The sequence below is a fragment of the Anopheles maculipalpis genome, chromosome 3RL (assembly GCF_943734695.1).
Source record: "Anopheles maculipalpis chromosome 3RL, idAnoMacuDA_375_x, whole genome shotgun sequence".
Classification (NCBI taxonomy): Eukaryota; Metazoa; Arthropoda; class Insecta; order Diptera; family Culicidae; genus Anopheles; species Anopheles maculipalpis.
The window spans coordinates 71,368,510-71,381,785 of record NC_064872.1 but is presented as its reverse complement, the minus strand read 5'-3'; the positions used below and the strand labels follow the sequence as shown (position 1 = coordinate 71,381,785).

The window sequence follows — 13,276 nt, the reverse complement described above, 5'->3', positions numbered from 1 at the left end:
TTAGGAAGACTTGCCCTTCTCCTGACTTGCCTGACGACGCTGTTCCGCTTTCCTTCTCTTGGTGGAAAGCACGACCATCCAGCAGAAACCGATGATATTAGCAAACAGAACGCGTAGCTACAAAATAAATGGTTATGGTTGTTTAGTTGAGAAATTTTTTGTAAACTGCAACTCTGTTTGAATCTCGCCGTCCCTTACCATCGGTGGAATGTAGTTGAAGTTGATAAACACGGGCAGCGTCAGGTATTTCCAATTGCCCCGCAGAATGCTCTGAAACTGGGTAATCAAATTGCCGAACGCTTCATCGTGACTTTTGTACTCAAATCGCGAGATAAAATACAGCGACAGTGCGGTAATTGCTGGCGCAAAGAGTGCCCGTTCTCCCAGCAGCATCAGCAGCTTCTTGAACCGACTGTCGTTCGTTATACGATCTAACCAGCTGTAGAAGAAATGGGACAGCGGACCGGTGAAGATCAGCCCAAACAGCCCGTACGCCAGAACCGAGTCCGTGTTCACTTGCTTCGCACCACCAAGCTTCTGTGAGACCAAGTTTGCGGACGATGCAATAACGCAGCTGCAGATCGAAAGAAAAAAAAGGAAAGTAGTAGCAGTAGTAGTAGTGGCAAAAGCAAACCAGTTGTGGCTGCTGAACTGAATAGCCTTACCTCGTTAGGGCTTTCGTGCGTAGCGGATGCTCGAACAGTTGTTCCAGATAGGAACCGAGCAGGTTGTAAATCGGTTTCGAAAGGGACATCTTTAAGCGACCGGCAACAGGAGCAACAAAACAAACGGAAACTTGAGCACTAAAACGAAATCAAAATAAATGTGTGGGGTTATTGAATAATGAGAAAATTAAATGAAGCGCGCAAAACGTACGTCTGTACCGTATCAAGCTACACTTTACTCTACTTATCGCTATGCGCGCAAAAAAAAAATAGGAAAACAATCGTGAACTGGGTACGGAATGATAAAGCTATTCTTGCATTATCTGATGATAATACAGGGCGCGCGTAACCCCCCATTGTGCAGTTCTTTTCGGGCTCCTGCGGCCACCACCATAGCTCAGAGCCTGGAAGGGTTACCTAAATTTACTCTCCTGCTCTGCTGGATAATATTCGATTGCTTTACTTGATAAGCAGACCCTGGCAGATAGTAAGGTTGTAAACAAAGTTACACAAATACACCAACCAAACCTCGGCACATAGGTCAAAGGTTCTTCTTACCGTGAAGGAAACGAGGTCAACCGAGGCACCGTTAGCCTAAATGTGATCTCGAATGCAGGTTTCTAGTGGAAAATGTACAACTTTACAACACAAACATTAAACTAATGGCTTCAAATTTGCACCAAAACACTTTATAGAGTTAGAGTTTTTATACGAATTGCATACTTTTTTACTGCGATTTACGTCCCAGAAGTGGGCTGTGTTGATAAACCGTACCAACGGTACACCCAGCAGACAACTGATATTGACAGCCTTCAAGACAAACAGCGATCGGATGTTAACATTTCTCTTTCATTTTGTATGTGTTTCTTAAAGAGTTATGCGAGCTAATAATTCAATTAACGAGGCAACTTGTACAAAAATAGCTCAAAAACACATAAAATCATCCGCACACCTAGTTCTATTTTTCCCATTCTCAAGAACATGTGTGTTAACCGTGCTTTGTAATTCACACAGCTGTCAACATGCTGTTGACGTTTCTGGCTGGGCTCGCTCTAGGTGCGGAATGCTGTCAGCGGGAGTAAAAGAAAAATATTATTTCATCACACACGCAAAGTAGTTTTAAAACGGTGCGGACGCCCAACCTAGACCTCACGTGAAATCAAGTCCCGTGTGTGTACTGTATTTATCGCTTCGCTTGCGCGTTCTGTTCCATTCTTCACTGTTCGAGCGTTTGGTCAAATAAATGGCAACGAGCAACACGCCTTTGCGAAGGTTTCGTTTATAGACGCAGCAACAACAATCAGTCCCAAGTGGTGTGGATTCGTTTGAATGTGGATGCTAGAGTACAGTCGGAGAGGAACGACTTCAGCAGATATCGCAAAATACGTACGTGTCGCTTTGGTTGCATTGCGAGTCGATTGTGTACTACTACTGTACGTGAGCAGAAGCGCCAAGTGCTTACACCCCGAAATCTAGTGAGTGTGTTTCGTTTATGTTTTTTTTTTGCTTTTGGTTAAGAATATGGGCATGGAAGTGTGCCTCGAAGTACTGCGTGATGAGTGTCCAAAAACAATTTTATCATCAAAAGTATTCCTCTCCTTCCTATTGGTTCGGTTCTCGCAAGCTTTGGTTGCCAAAATCTTCCATCTACCACAATCCGTTCAGTTTTTTGCTTTCTTGCCAAGGATAGCAAAACCGTTCATCTGGAAAGTGAATCGAATGCGATCGAAACGTCGCGAACTTGGGGAGAATATATGGAGTGGCATGAATTGCCACTATCATCCCCCATTTGCGAAGGGGTGTAGAAAAAAAGAAGCAAAGCCCACCACCCCGTGTGCGGTACGGTTGTGTGTCGTGTCTGTTGTGTGTGTATATGCGTGTGTGCGTTGTGTTTTGTGTGTGCAAATACCCACAGAGGGATGTCACAAGTGGTGCACCAAAACCAACCCCTCTTTACACACAACATCATCCCCCATTATGTCCGTCCTGGTTTGCGGAACAGCAAGAAGAAGAGAAAAAAAAGCAGAGTCAACCCGGTCAGTCAGTCGGGTTTGTGTGTGATTTGTTTTTGTGTTGTGCATACGGCCCCGTCCGTGTTCCGACAGTATTGACGCGCTCACACAACACAGTAAATAGTGCGCCTGTGCGCTGCTATCTGTGGCCCTTTTGTTTCTGTTGTTTTCGTTGGTCGATTAGCAGAAGAAGGGTGCTAGTAGTCGGTGATTTGGATCCCATCGAAACCATATTCTAACACAATTCGATCTAGCCCGCTACGTAAAACGGTTTTTGATCTAGTTAGCAAGGAGTTGGCCGTTTTGTTGGAACAGAGTGGTGTGCTAGTTAGTAGTGTGGACGTTGCAAATTAAAATTGTGCTTGTATTATTTTCTTCCCCGCTATCTATTCACTCTGGCAGTAAGTGTTGGCGTAGCGGCCATGGAGTAAATATCCTTTTTTTTGTTTACTTCACGCTAGAAGCCATCTCAGCCCTGGCTGCTGAACCTCCAAAAACCAGTTTCGAACCATTTATAACATCGTGCCAAACGAAGTGCCAAAGACAGTGGAGAGTGTAATGTTCGAGAAACACAGTTTTTTCAGTGCACGCACGTAGACACACGTTTCACCGTTGCTGTCTAGTCGGTTCGGTTTGCTTTCGTCCAGGGTCCGGGTGGGGAGGCCGAGTTATGTTTCATGCTTTTTATGCTTTCCTTGTAGGTGTAAAATATGGGCCAAGCAACCTGCAGGAAGAACTGTAAACCACACGACCTTCACACAACACATGTCGACCGTGTTTTTATCCTCCGCCGTGGCTATGTTGCGATAGAAACCGGGAAGTAAAAATAAATATCGACCAACACCCCGCCGCAAACTAGATCGATAGAGTCCAAAGATGATCGACGACCGGTTTTTGGGTACGTTTGTGTGTCACCCTGTCAAACGAGGAAGCGACTCCTCGGGTCGGTATGCGGTCAATACGAAGAAGAGCACCTGAGGCCAAAAACTGCCGGAAATGTGTTCGACATACGATGTTGGAAAGATCCACGCACGTGTCCGACAACATGGTGCATGGTCAAACGGAGAAGGATCCCGGTATTCGTGTGTGTCGTCATTATCGTTGCGCATCACATGATGATGGGTTGTTGATGCGTTCATTTGATAACACTTGGCCTAAGCAACGCGCCACCCGAAAGACGTCACAAGCGGCATCGAGCTCGAATGATCTACAGCTGCAAGCTCCGTTTCACACGGAGAGTTTCACCGTAGAAGCATATTTTGTTGCTGCTTCAATGACTTCTAACATCTAAAGACGCCACATCATAGCCCTCTTCTCGCCGGGTGCTAATTAAATGCCTTCTCTAGGGAAGGTGCCTGCATGGAAGGTAGCAGTAGCTCATGAATATGCCCATCCATCCATCCGTAACGGTTGCGGTTACGATCCGAGGTTTGAAATTCATTTTCCAGAGAGAGAGAGAGAGAGTGCTTAAGACAGCAAGATATTCTTTGGCCACACAAATTTGCGCTATCCCTACCGCACACACATGCACGCAGCTTCGTTCAAGGGCGTACTACCGCACCGGACTGATTGCACCGAACCAGCACAGTACAGGTGGTGTCCAAAGCATATTAACATACATATTTATGTACACCAACGATATGGAGGCAGACCTTTTTTTTGTTGCATCTTTTGCACGTCTTCTAGAGCCGTACGTGCTGCCCCAAAACATTTAACGGTGATTTTGGGGTCGCTGCAAACGTCTCCGTGTGCCCGGTGCACACCGGTGGTCGCAAAAAGCGCCCGTCCATAACCTTGAAACTTAGGTTGACTAATTTGTTGTTTCTTGCCGCGGTTAAAAACTGCCCGCATTACCACCACCGTGGCCGAACGAGCTCACGCACCACATATCACACTTGGAGTTGACAAAAACGGTGCCAGCGAAAAAGAAAAGTATGCAAAGTAGAGTAGTAGTGTGTACAGGATAGTATAAGGTGTGGTGTACAGACTTGAAGGGTGCACCGTTTTGTACATTGAATATATGTAGAGGACGGTCAGGGTCGTTTGCTTTCGCTATAAGGTTTTTTTTTGTAATGCTACCAAGCCTGGCGAGTGTGGTAAACACAACAAAAAGAACCAGTTGATCTATCAATGAACGCAAGAAAGCTATAACATTTTCGGCGAGGTACAAATGACGCAGCTGACGCACGGTTCTTATCAATTCAGGTGATAGAGAGATTGGAGGAAGCGAGCGGGAAGTAATTTGATCAGTAGGTCTCTCGATCTCGACGCAATTTTCTGCGTGTTTGTTTTTGTCATTTATTAGGGGAAATAAAACGCAATAATTTTTTGAAAATAAACCTGCCTCAGTTTCATGATGAGCATAAGCAATTATTTATAGAGAGTTCTAGTAGGAACTTCGAAGGATGCATTATCTAGTGGACAAGTCTGATTTTCATTATATTTTATTCGATGACCTTCTGTCGCTCTTGCGACCTGCGCAACGACCAATAAGTCAATCCTTAGCTACGGCCCTGCTTTGCGAAGACAATTTAATTTGGGGAACAAAACAGATGTAGAAGTAGCATCGAGTTTGATAGCATTTTCTCAATTCTAAGGAAAGTTTGATAGGTTTCGGTACTGTTTTCTTCGTCTTCTTGTTCTTTTTGGCCTGTTCAGGGTTGAGGTCGTCTTGCAGATGTGGCAAGGTCATCTATCCGTTTCCAGGAAGCTCCTGATGTGGCATGAACCCAGCATCCTCACCTCTTCATAGTGGAGCATGAGTCTGGCATCCTCATAACGTGCATCAGCCGTCGTATTTTTCCGGCTTTTGCAACCATCAGGTAATCAGAATCGAGAAAAGAACTAACGAACGTACCAGTGTCCGGTATATCGTGCATCACAGGAGTTGGTGTTGTAGGGCTCGTCTATTTCAGCAGAAGTTAATTAGGGAAACGGTGACAATGTCGTCCTGAAACATAAACCTAGCAGTCAGATCCTTCCTTCTATCCAGATGGTGAAAAATATGCTGGGCAAACTGAAGAACAACTCGACGTGCATGTTGTGCGATCTGTCGAAGGTTGACAGCGATTGTAAAAAAGATCTCTTTCGATCTTCCCCAAATGATCGCAGCAGCGATCAATAGAATGTTTGACCGAAAACCACAACCGAAACCACAAGACCTAATCGAATCAATGTATAGCTATGGGCTAGAAGCAACTATTCTTCAAGGTCTCATAAACAAGCGGTAGTTTGTTTTTACGACCTTCATGGTTCTAAGGTTTAAAGCTAAGTTCCCATTTAACTGGCAAAAAGATCTTCCGGGACATGAAGCCTCACTGATAATCCTAAAATAAAATCCAACACCAGCGGATCGTTGATGATACACCCTGTAATTGTATCGATTGATACTGGCCGCAATAATTGTGCCACGTCAATCGTTATTCCGTTGATGGGGTAGGGCACCCCAACGACAGAGGTGACACCTTTATTAGCATACCACGACACAGTGACAATCCTTCAAAAAATCCAAAAGGACACGTCTCACGTGTGTTGTTCTGCTTACGTGTTTCTAATACACGTCTCCGTGTGCCCGGAGACCGGATACGCACGGTGTGGCACGTTTGCCCATTTACATTGGTTTCGATGCACATGCAATACAATCGGCCCACCGACGTTGTCGCCTTCTTTTGCGAGGGGGTGAAACGAAACACAAAAAAATAGGAAGTAGTAAATGTTTTCCTGCATCTCTACTTGTTTGAAATTGTAAGAATATTGCAATAAATATACTAATATTGCAGTGCCTCCCAAGAGGACTGCGAGAATACAGCGAGCTATGCAAAATTTGGCCTAATCGCTTCTGCAACTTTGCAAGGTTGCAACCAGCTCGCGCAACCTTGCCGAGTGCGTTCTTTTTTAAGCTTCCACTTTCAAATACAACTACTAAAAACCGAACAGTGGTATGTCTAAGCCTCCCCTCCCCTCCCTCTCTTCCCGTCTAATGGCAGAAACCCACACAGCGGATGAAATATAGAGTGGTTAAATGGATTCCCCTTCTTCTACTCCCTTCCGGCCGGTTTCAACGCTGTCGAAACGTGCCGCTGGAAATTGGTTATTGGTTGTTGCTGGCGCTTCTTTAACTGGCAGTAGGCACACACACACACACGCAGCATGATTACTTTATTCGCTTTCCGGCAAATACGACATCCACCAGATCGATGGCGTTGTTTCGGCATGTGCTTTTGACGCGTTGGAGCAGCCACGTGCAGCAACTGTGTTCGTCTGCTCAGTGGATATTGTGTTTTTCCCCTACGGTAATGGAAAATTTGCTGTTATTTTGCTTGATTTCTACATTGTTTGAGTCCTCTAACGAACCGGTTCATTGGCCGGTCTGCTAACCTTACAGCAGTAAACCGGTACCCTGTAACCATGACTAGTGGCGCCTGAGTCAACGTGCTCATTTAGGTGCGGAGAGTAATTTGCTTCTATCGTAATGAGCTAACAGAAGATGCGGTTGTGCGAGAGCAAACCTAAATTTAAACTTAAAAGCCAATCTTTGCTAGATTCAACGAAAGATAGTGCATGGATGGCCCAAGGGCCAATGCCATATGAGGCAACAGGGTAAACGCTTACTGGAATACTGGAACATACGATAACCTATAACCTTTGTGGTCCTGCGATTTCGATATTTATCTCAAAAGTCTCTTAATTCCCCCATTTCCAGCAGCAAAGACCTTTTAGCACCACAAGACAACGTCAGATCCGTGCTCAGAAGATTACATTCGTGGGATACTTTTAGATGAAAGTGGCTACTTCCTGCACGCAACATGCTTTTGGGCTGCTAGCGAAGAGAACAGTTATGCAGGAACCCACTTCAAAAACATGCTAAAGATAGGACAGTGTTAGTGATCTGTGGATTAAGTGTCACTTATCAGTCGTAATAGCACCATAGTTCTATCAAATTAAATAATTGCTTCAGATCGATCATCTACTTCGTGTCTACCAGACATGATTAAATAGACTCGACTGGAACATCATCATTTCTCTGTCTACCTATCTACCAATAATGGTAGCTGGCAGTTGATATTGCCTGCAAAGTGTCGGTGACGAGAGTCTGGTGGCCGAAACAATTTCTCCGCACCAATTTCTATCCAGCTACGGGTAAGATCAAGTCAATGAAAGCCTGGTATGGTAGACTAAGATCTCTCGTCCATCGTGTCCTGGGTCCTCTTGATGACGGTTGATCTGTCTCGTAGGTCGACGATCTCCATTACATGTGCTCATCGTCTCTATATGCCAATATAGCAACATTCTCAAGATGTTAGAATTCTTTTCTAGAATATTTTCTAGTACATAAAACGCTGTTGAGCTCATTACAATCAAATGCTTATTTTCATTTCTTACCCGTCTATTCTTTGTAGGAGCTAAAATTGCCTAATATTCTCGCAACGGAATGGCATCCACAACAGAGATTCCTCCAACCGTGGGCGGTACCTCGCCCACCGCTCCCCTACTAGAGGATCTCAACGAGGACACGTCCGCCTCGTCGTCGTCCACCACAACCGCGACGACCACGACAGACAGCGGCAAACCTTCCACATCGTACAGCTTCTCCTTCACTGGTTCGGATGGTTCCGGAGCCAGCAGCAGTAGCAGCACCAGTTTCAGCATCAAACGACCACTAGGCATGGAATCGAACGCAGACACTGCCCCACAATCATCTACCGCTGGTGGGAGCGGTGGTAGCAAAAGCAAAACACAGCTCGAAAGTGCAACCAATAGTGGGGAAGGTGGTGACGGTGCGGCCAGTAGTACCACCTCCGCCACCACCGACTCGAACGGTGAGGAGGAGAAAAAGGATGACTCCATGTTTGAGTGTAACATTTGTCTGGACACGGCCAAAGATGCGGTGGTCAGTATGTGTGGGCATCTGTTCTGCTGGCCGTGCATTCACCAGTGGATGAACGGGTACCGGAATACGTGCCCGGTGTGTAAATCATCGATCAGCAAGGAAAAGGTTATACCGCTGTACGGGCGCGGTGGCAGCAAGGAGGATCCGCGCAAAACCGTACCACCACGGCCGGCCGGTCAGCGTACTGAGCCGGAACAACCGCACGGGTTCCAGAGCTTTACCGGTGACGGCAGTTTCCACATGTCGTTCGGGATTGGCGCGTTCCCGTTCGGGTTCTTTACCTCCACGCTGAACTTTGGCGATTTCCGCGGTGCGGGCAATGTGACGCGGGAGAATACGCGCGAATCGGAGGAGGATCAGTTCCTGTCACAGGTGTTCCTGTACGTGGCGCTCATCTTTCTAGCCTGGCTGGCCATGGCTTAGGATGGTGTGGGCAATATGAAGTCGCAGCTGTGCACACAGGGAGAGAGAGAGAGAGAGAGAGAGATAGAGAGAGAGAGAGAGAGAGAGAGAGAGAGAGAGAGAGAAAGAGAGGGAGGGATAAAGCGCTCGCACACACGCAGACACACACTCACACTCAAGCATAATGATTTGGAAATTAAATTTAAATTACACTCTCAATAGGCAGGCAATTTTTTGGTAGCACGTTTTGTCTACGAATATAAAAAAAAAAAAGCGAGATGGTTATGGTCCCCCGGATCGGTGCAATATGCTTTGTGATATTTTAAAGAGAAACAAAAATGTTTTTAATACAACAATACAACAGCAGTATACAGTAGCTAATGGTAGAAGAAGGTGAAATATTAAATTAATGTAAAAGAATTGTATGCATCTGGCACAGAAGAACAGAAGGTTAAAACAAAAAGACAAGTCAAGGCGTTCCAACATGATTTTTGTTCTATTTTTTATCTGCACCTGAGTGTGTGCGTACGTGCGTTTTCTTTATACAATGTGTGTGCGGTTTGCTTTCGGCGCATAAAGGGTGTGTGTAATTTATTGAATGTAATATGTAAAAACAAAAACACAGAACAGATATGTAATTGTGCGCATAATGCATTTTGCAGCAACACTGGTGAAGAAAACACTGATTGTAATTATGTATATGTATAATGTATTTCTTTCATCGGTTTTTAGTAACAAAATCTGTCCCCTCCCGTTTTTTTGGTTTTGTTCAAGTAATGCCTTTTTTCTGTTTCCTATAAACGTCTTACAGAGGAGGGGAAATTGCTTTGATGATGATGATGATAGTGCACTCTCGGGTATTAAGCAATGTGTTCCCGCTGCCCGCGTAAATTGTGGTAGAATCGTGTCAGTACAGTTTAAGTGGTATAGTGTTAAAAAGTGAAATAAAAACAAAAAAAAGTGGAATAAAACATAAGTCACGCCATACAATCTTTACTGTTGATGTTATGAAATTCTATTAATGGCTACACTCGGTGACTTTTCAATTGAACCCGGCGGAGATATAGGTGAGGACTTCGATTATGCTGAGCTCTGACTATTAAACTACGTGGTATAAACTAGGCTAGTAAACCATTCGATGACCGTCGTTAGGCCAAGAAGAAGAAGACCTGGAAATTGTTGTAAATGGCCACAGTGAGTCGGGTCCACATTTGAACGAGAGAATGCCGGGAATGATTCTGTGCAGAGGCCTTCTGAGCTGTTTTGACCCCTTCAAACGGCCCCCTACTGAAAAGGTCAAACAGACCCCTTTAAACGGCAAGGGGTCCCACTCTCAATTTCGGAAGAAGAGTCCCTGTTCGATGACAACATCTCTGCGATTATGATGAGGCCTCTTGGTAGAGAGGTAGCTGAGGTTCTCCTTGTTGTATCATATTTTGCCGCTTCGATCCAACCATAGTAGCAGGTGCTTTTTGCTATGGATACATACAGTATTTGCACAGTTCATAGTAGGCTTTGATATTTTTAGTGTAAAAGCGAACACATTTTGGTATTTTGTGGCTCCGTTTAATCTCAACACCGTCGACTAACAGAGCATACCAATTTGGAAAGCAATACTTCACAGTCCATAGCTCACATCAACGAGAAATTTTAAAAGACTGTAGACAACGGGATATTTGAAGCGAAGTTACATTGGTTCTCTTCTATCTTACCTCTTTTCGTTTGAATGCTTGTTGAAAACATAACTGAGTCATAACTTGTTGACAATCTTGAACCCGATAGCAATTCTAATTAAAACAAGTAGACTTCAGTGTGACTAGGGCGTCTGGTTGCTTTAAGGCTCAAGACCATACTCATCTGAAGATAGTTAGGTTGATCGTCTGGTTACGATGTATAATTTCTGGACGAATGGTTGGGATTACTAGACCGTGTGTACTCAAGCTCGGCAAGAAGTAGAGCCTTTTTTGGAGAACCTTTCGGTGCGCTTCGGATTCAACCCCGTAAGTAGTGCATTATACTTGACTCTGAGGAAACAACTCGATTATGTAGCATTTCGTTATTATTATTATTGTTTTTTTTTTGTTTGCCTTATTTATTTTTCAACCAACAAAATCGTTCAATCTGTGTATATCCACTGTTGTTGTCACCATTGTTATAGCGCGATTCGCATGCATCCGTTATCCGTTCTATTCTCTGATCTCTGTAATCATCAGAGAGTGCCGTATGGTGTGTTTTTGCGTCTTGTTTCCGTTTTTAATTGATAAGATTGCTTGTTTCCTACTGCCGGTTGTTAAGGTTTTGCGTGAGAAATATTTCTTCAAAGAAAACAAATTGAACGGGGTTCTTAAAAATTCTAATCAGAGCTTGACTACATGACGCACTCTTTCTCTTTTTTGAAGAGAGTATGAAAATTAAATTGAATTCCACATGTTTTTTTAGACTTATTTTTATTCTGTTCGTTTTTTTGCGGATGAGAAAAGATAAAATAAAATATGCAAAAAGAAAACAAACTAAATTAATCCTAATCCTTACAAAATCATTCTTAATACATGATACGCAGGTGAATCAATTACTTTTGTTTCTTTTCTTTTCTGTTTAACTATCAAAGTACGAACGAGCTTAAAACAATCAACCGAATTGTTTTAAAGTCACACAACAAAAAAAAGGCATTACCTTCTTGCTTTTTTCTCTCCTCAAAGCCTCCTACTACGAGCTAAAATGGTTGTCCCCAACTTCACATCAACACGCGGTTGCCTAGGCAATTGGACTGTTCTCTTCCACTTGCAATGCGGCTTAAATATTCACGAACTGCGCAAACCGGCACACACTCTCAATTTTACTTGCTATAATTACGCACTAAGCCAATAATGTACTATAAATCAATCATTCATCCGTTTGCCGGTTTTGTTGTTGCTGCGCGCACTCCTCCTCCATCGTTCGGTTGCTGCGATTCGAATCGAATCTCGAGGGAAAATCTTACCAGCTCCAGCTCACATTTTTTTGTCCTTTTATTGTTCACTTGTATTTGCTGATCCTTACGTGTACCTCTTATAACTGAATTCGAATCAAGGATTTTATTAGCTTGCATCCGAAATATACTGCCGCTTTCTACTGAGCTATATTATAATTGGAGTTTTGAGGGTTACTAACGTGCGCATGTGAATTGCATGTCCCCTACAGCCCCTTTACCTTTGCTCTTCTCGCATTCATTTATATACGCACTAAGATTCGGCTTAGTGCACAATAGTTCTTTAAAGTTTTCTCACTCCTTCGTAACCTGCGAGCTTGGCTTTAATATACTTTTTTTTTCTGTTGCTCATTTTACTATTGCATTTGAATGACCCCTTTTTCGCTCTGTTTCATTCTCATCTCTCTCTATCTCTCTTGGTTTTATTACATCGTTCGATTATTAAAACTACCGTAAATCCTCTAGGCTGCGGTATCAATAAGTTTCGTACAATAACTTTATTTTTCTATTGCTGTGACCAATCTAAGCGACTCGATCGTCCGACCATCTAATTCGCACACACACAAAATCATCCGTTGTTCCATAGCTCTAACCATACTTCTTCGATGAAACTTCGCGCAACAAGGAACCGATGATGGACAGCAGACAGCAGCCGGTAGACAACAACAGCAGCTACGAGGAGGAGGCTCACCAATCGTAGTACTCAACACACTCAACACTTTTCGCTGATCATTGCTCTATTGCGGCCCTGTGGTCGGTCTCGTGGACACGACCGACTCTTACTTAAATATACGCTCTTGAGACCGAGGGATTTTGTTTAAATATCTGTAAAAGATAAAGGGTAAAAAGAAGTTAATTGTGTATTGCTTTCGGGAGTATGACGGGCGCCTGAATGTATGCAATCACCACTCACATTAACTACAATAAGCTTCATTATTTAGTTACGAATAAGCCAACGCATCTTTGCATCCGAAAGAAAACCAACTCAGAACAGAAGTAGATTTATAAAAATGTTCCCTGTTTCTTGTTTCTGGTACCATTATCTATATTTAAAACAGCATCTCGCACTATGCTATTTTTAACAAAATGCATCCATCCGTCCATCCCCATCGATCGCTTTCTTTTCCTTTTACTTCGTTCGTTTTGGTTGATGATGAACTCGCATCTCTACCTCCTTTAGAGCAAGAATGTGGGGTACAGTACATAGATGGAATTTAAAACTCAAGGGCGATAATACGCTTATCAACCTACGATGGGTGTTGTCTACACGGTTGTGCACTATCGAGCGCAATGGTGCACCGCTGCCTATCAACGGCACAACTTTTACAGGGTTCGCCAG

General features: G+C 43.8%; 2 protein-coding genes across 2 annotated transcripts in view; one reads left to right on the top strand and one right to left on the bottom strand.

Annotated features, from left to right (window-relative positions):
* On the bottom strand, positions 1-767 carry LOC126563066 (peroxisomal membrane protein 2). Its single transcript, XM_050219675.1, has 3 exons — positions 666-767; positions 199-574; positions 1-117 (listed from the first exon to the last, which is right to left on the bottom strand). Exons 1-3 carry the CDS (start codon positions 752-754, stop codon positions 1-3), a joined length of 582 nt encoding a protein of 193 aa, XP_050075632.1. The 5' UTR covers positions 755-767.
* Positions 768-2,030: 1,263 nt separating this feature from the next.
* The window catches only part of LOC126562723 (E3 ubiquitin-protein ligase RNF185-like), a 382,489-nt gene continuing 371,243 nt past the window's right edge, over positions 2,031-13,276 (top strand). Inside the window, exons 1-2 of the mRNA XM_050219291.1 lie at positions 2,031-2,051; positions 8,077-8,994. Of these exons, the coding sequence (XP_050075248.1) occupies positions 8,109-8,990 (882 nt within the window). The 5' untranslated portion in view covers positions 2,031-2,051; positions 8,077-8,108 and the 3' untranslated portion in view covers positions 8,991-8,994. The remainder of the gene's footprint in view (positions 2,052-8,076; positions 8,995-13,276) is intronic.

Coding starts and splice junctions, on each gene's coding strand:
- LOC126563066 (XM_050219675.1), bottom strand. CDS start 754: ATGTCCCTTTCGAAACCGATTTACAACCTGCTCGGTTCCTATCTGGAA. Junction 575..665: donor CGCACGAAAGCCCTAACGAG/GTAAGGCTATTC, acceptor TTCGATCTGCAG/CTGCGTTATTGCATCGTCCG. Junction 118..198: donor TCAACTACATTCCACCGATG/GTAAGGGACGGC, acceptor TTTATTTTGTAG/CTACGCGTTCTGTTTGCTAA.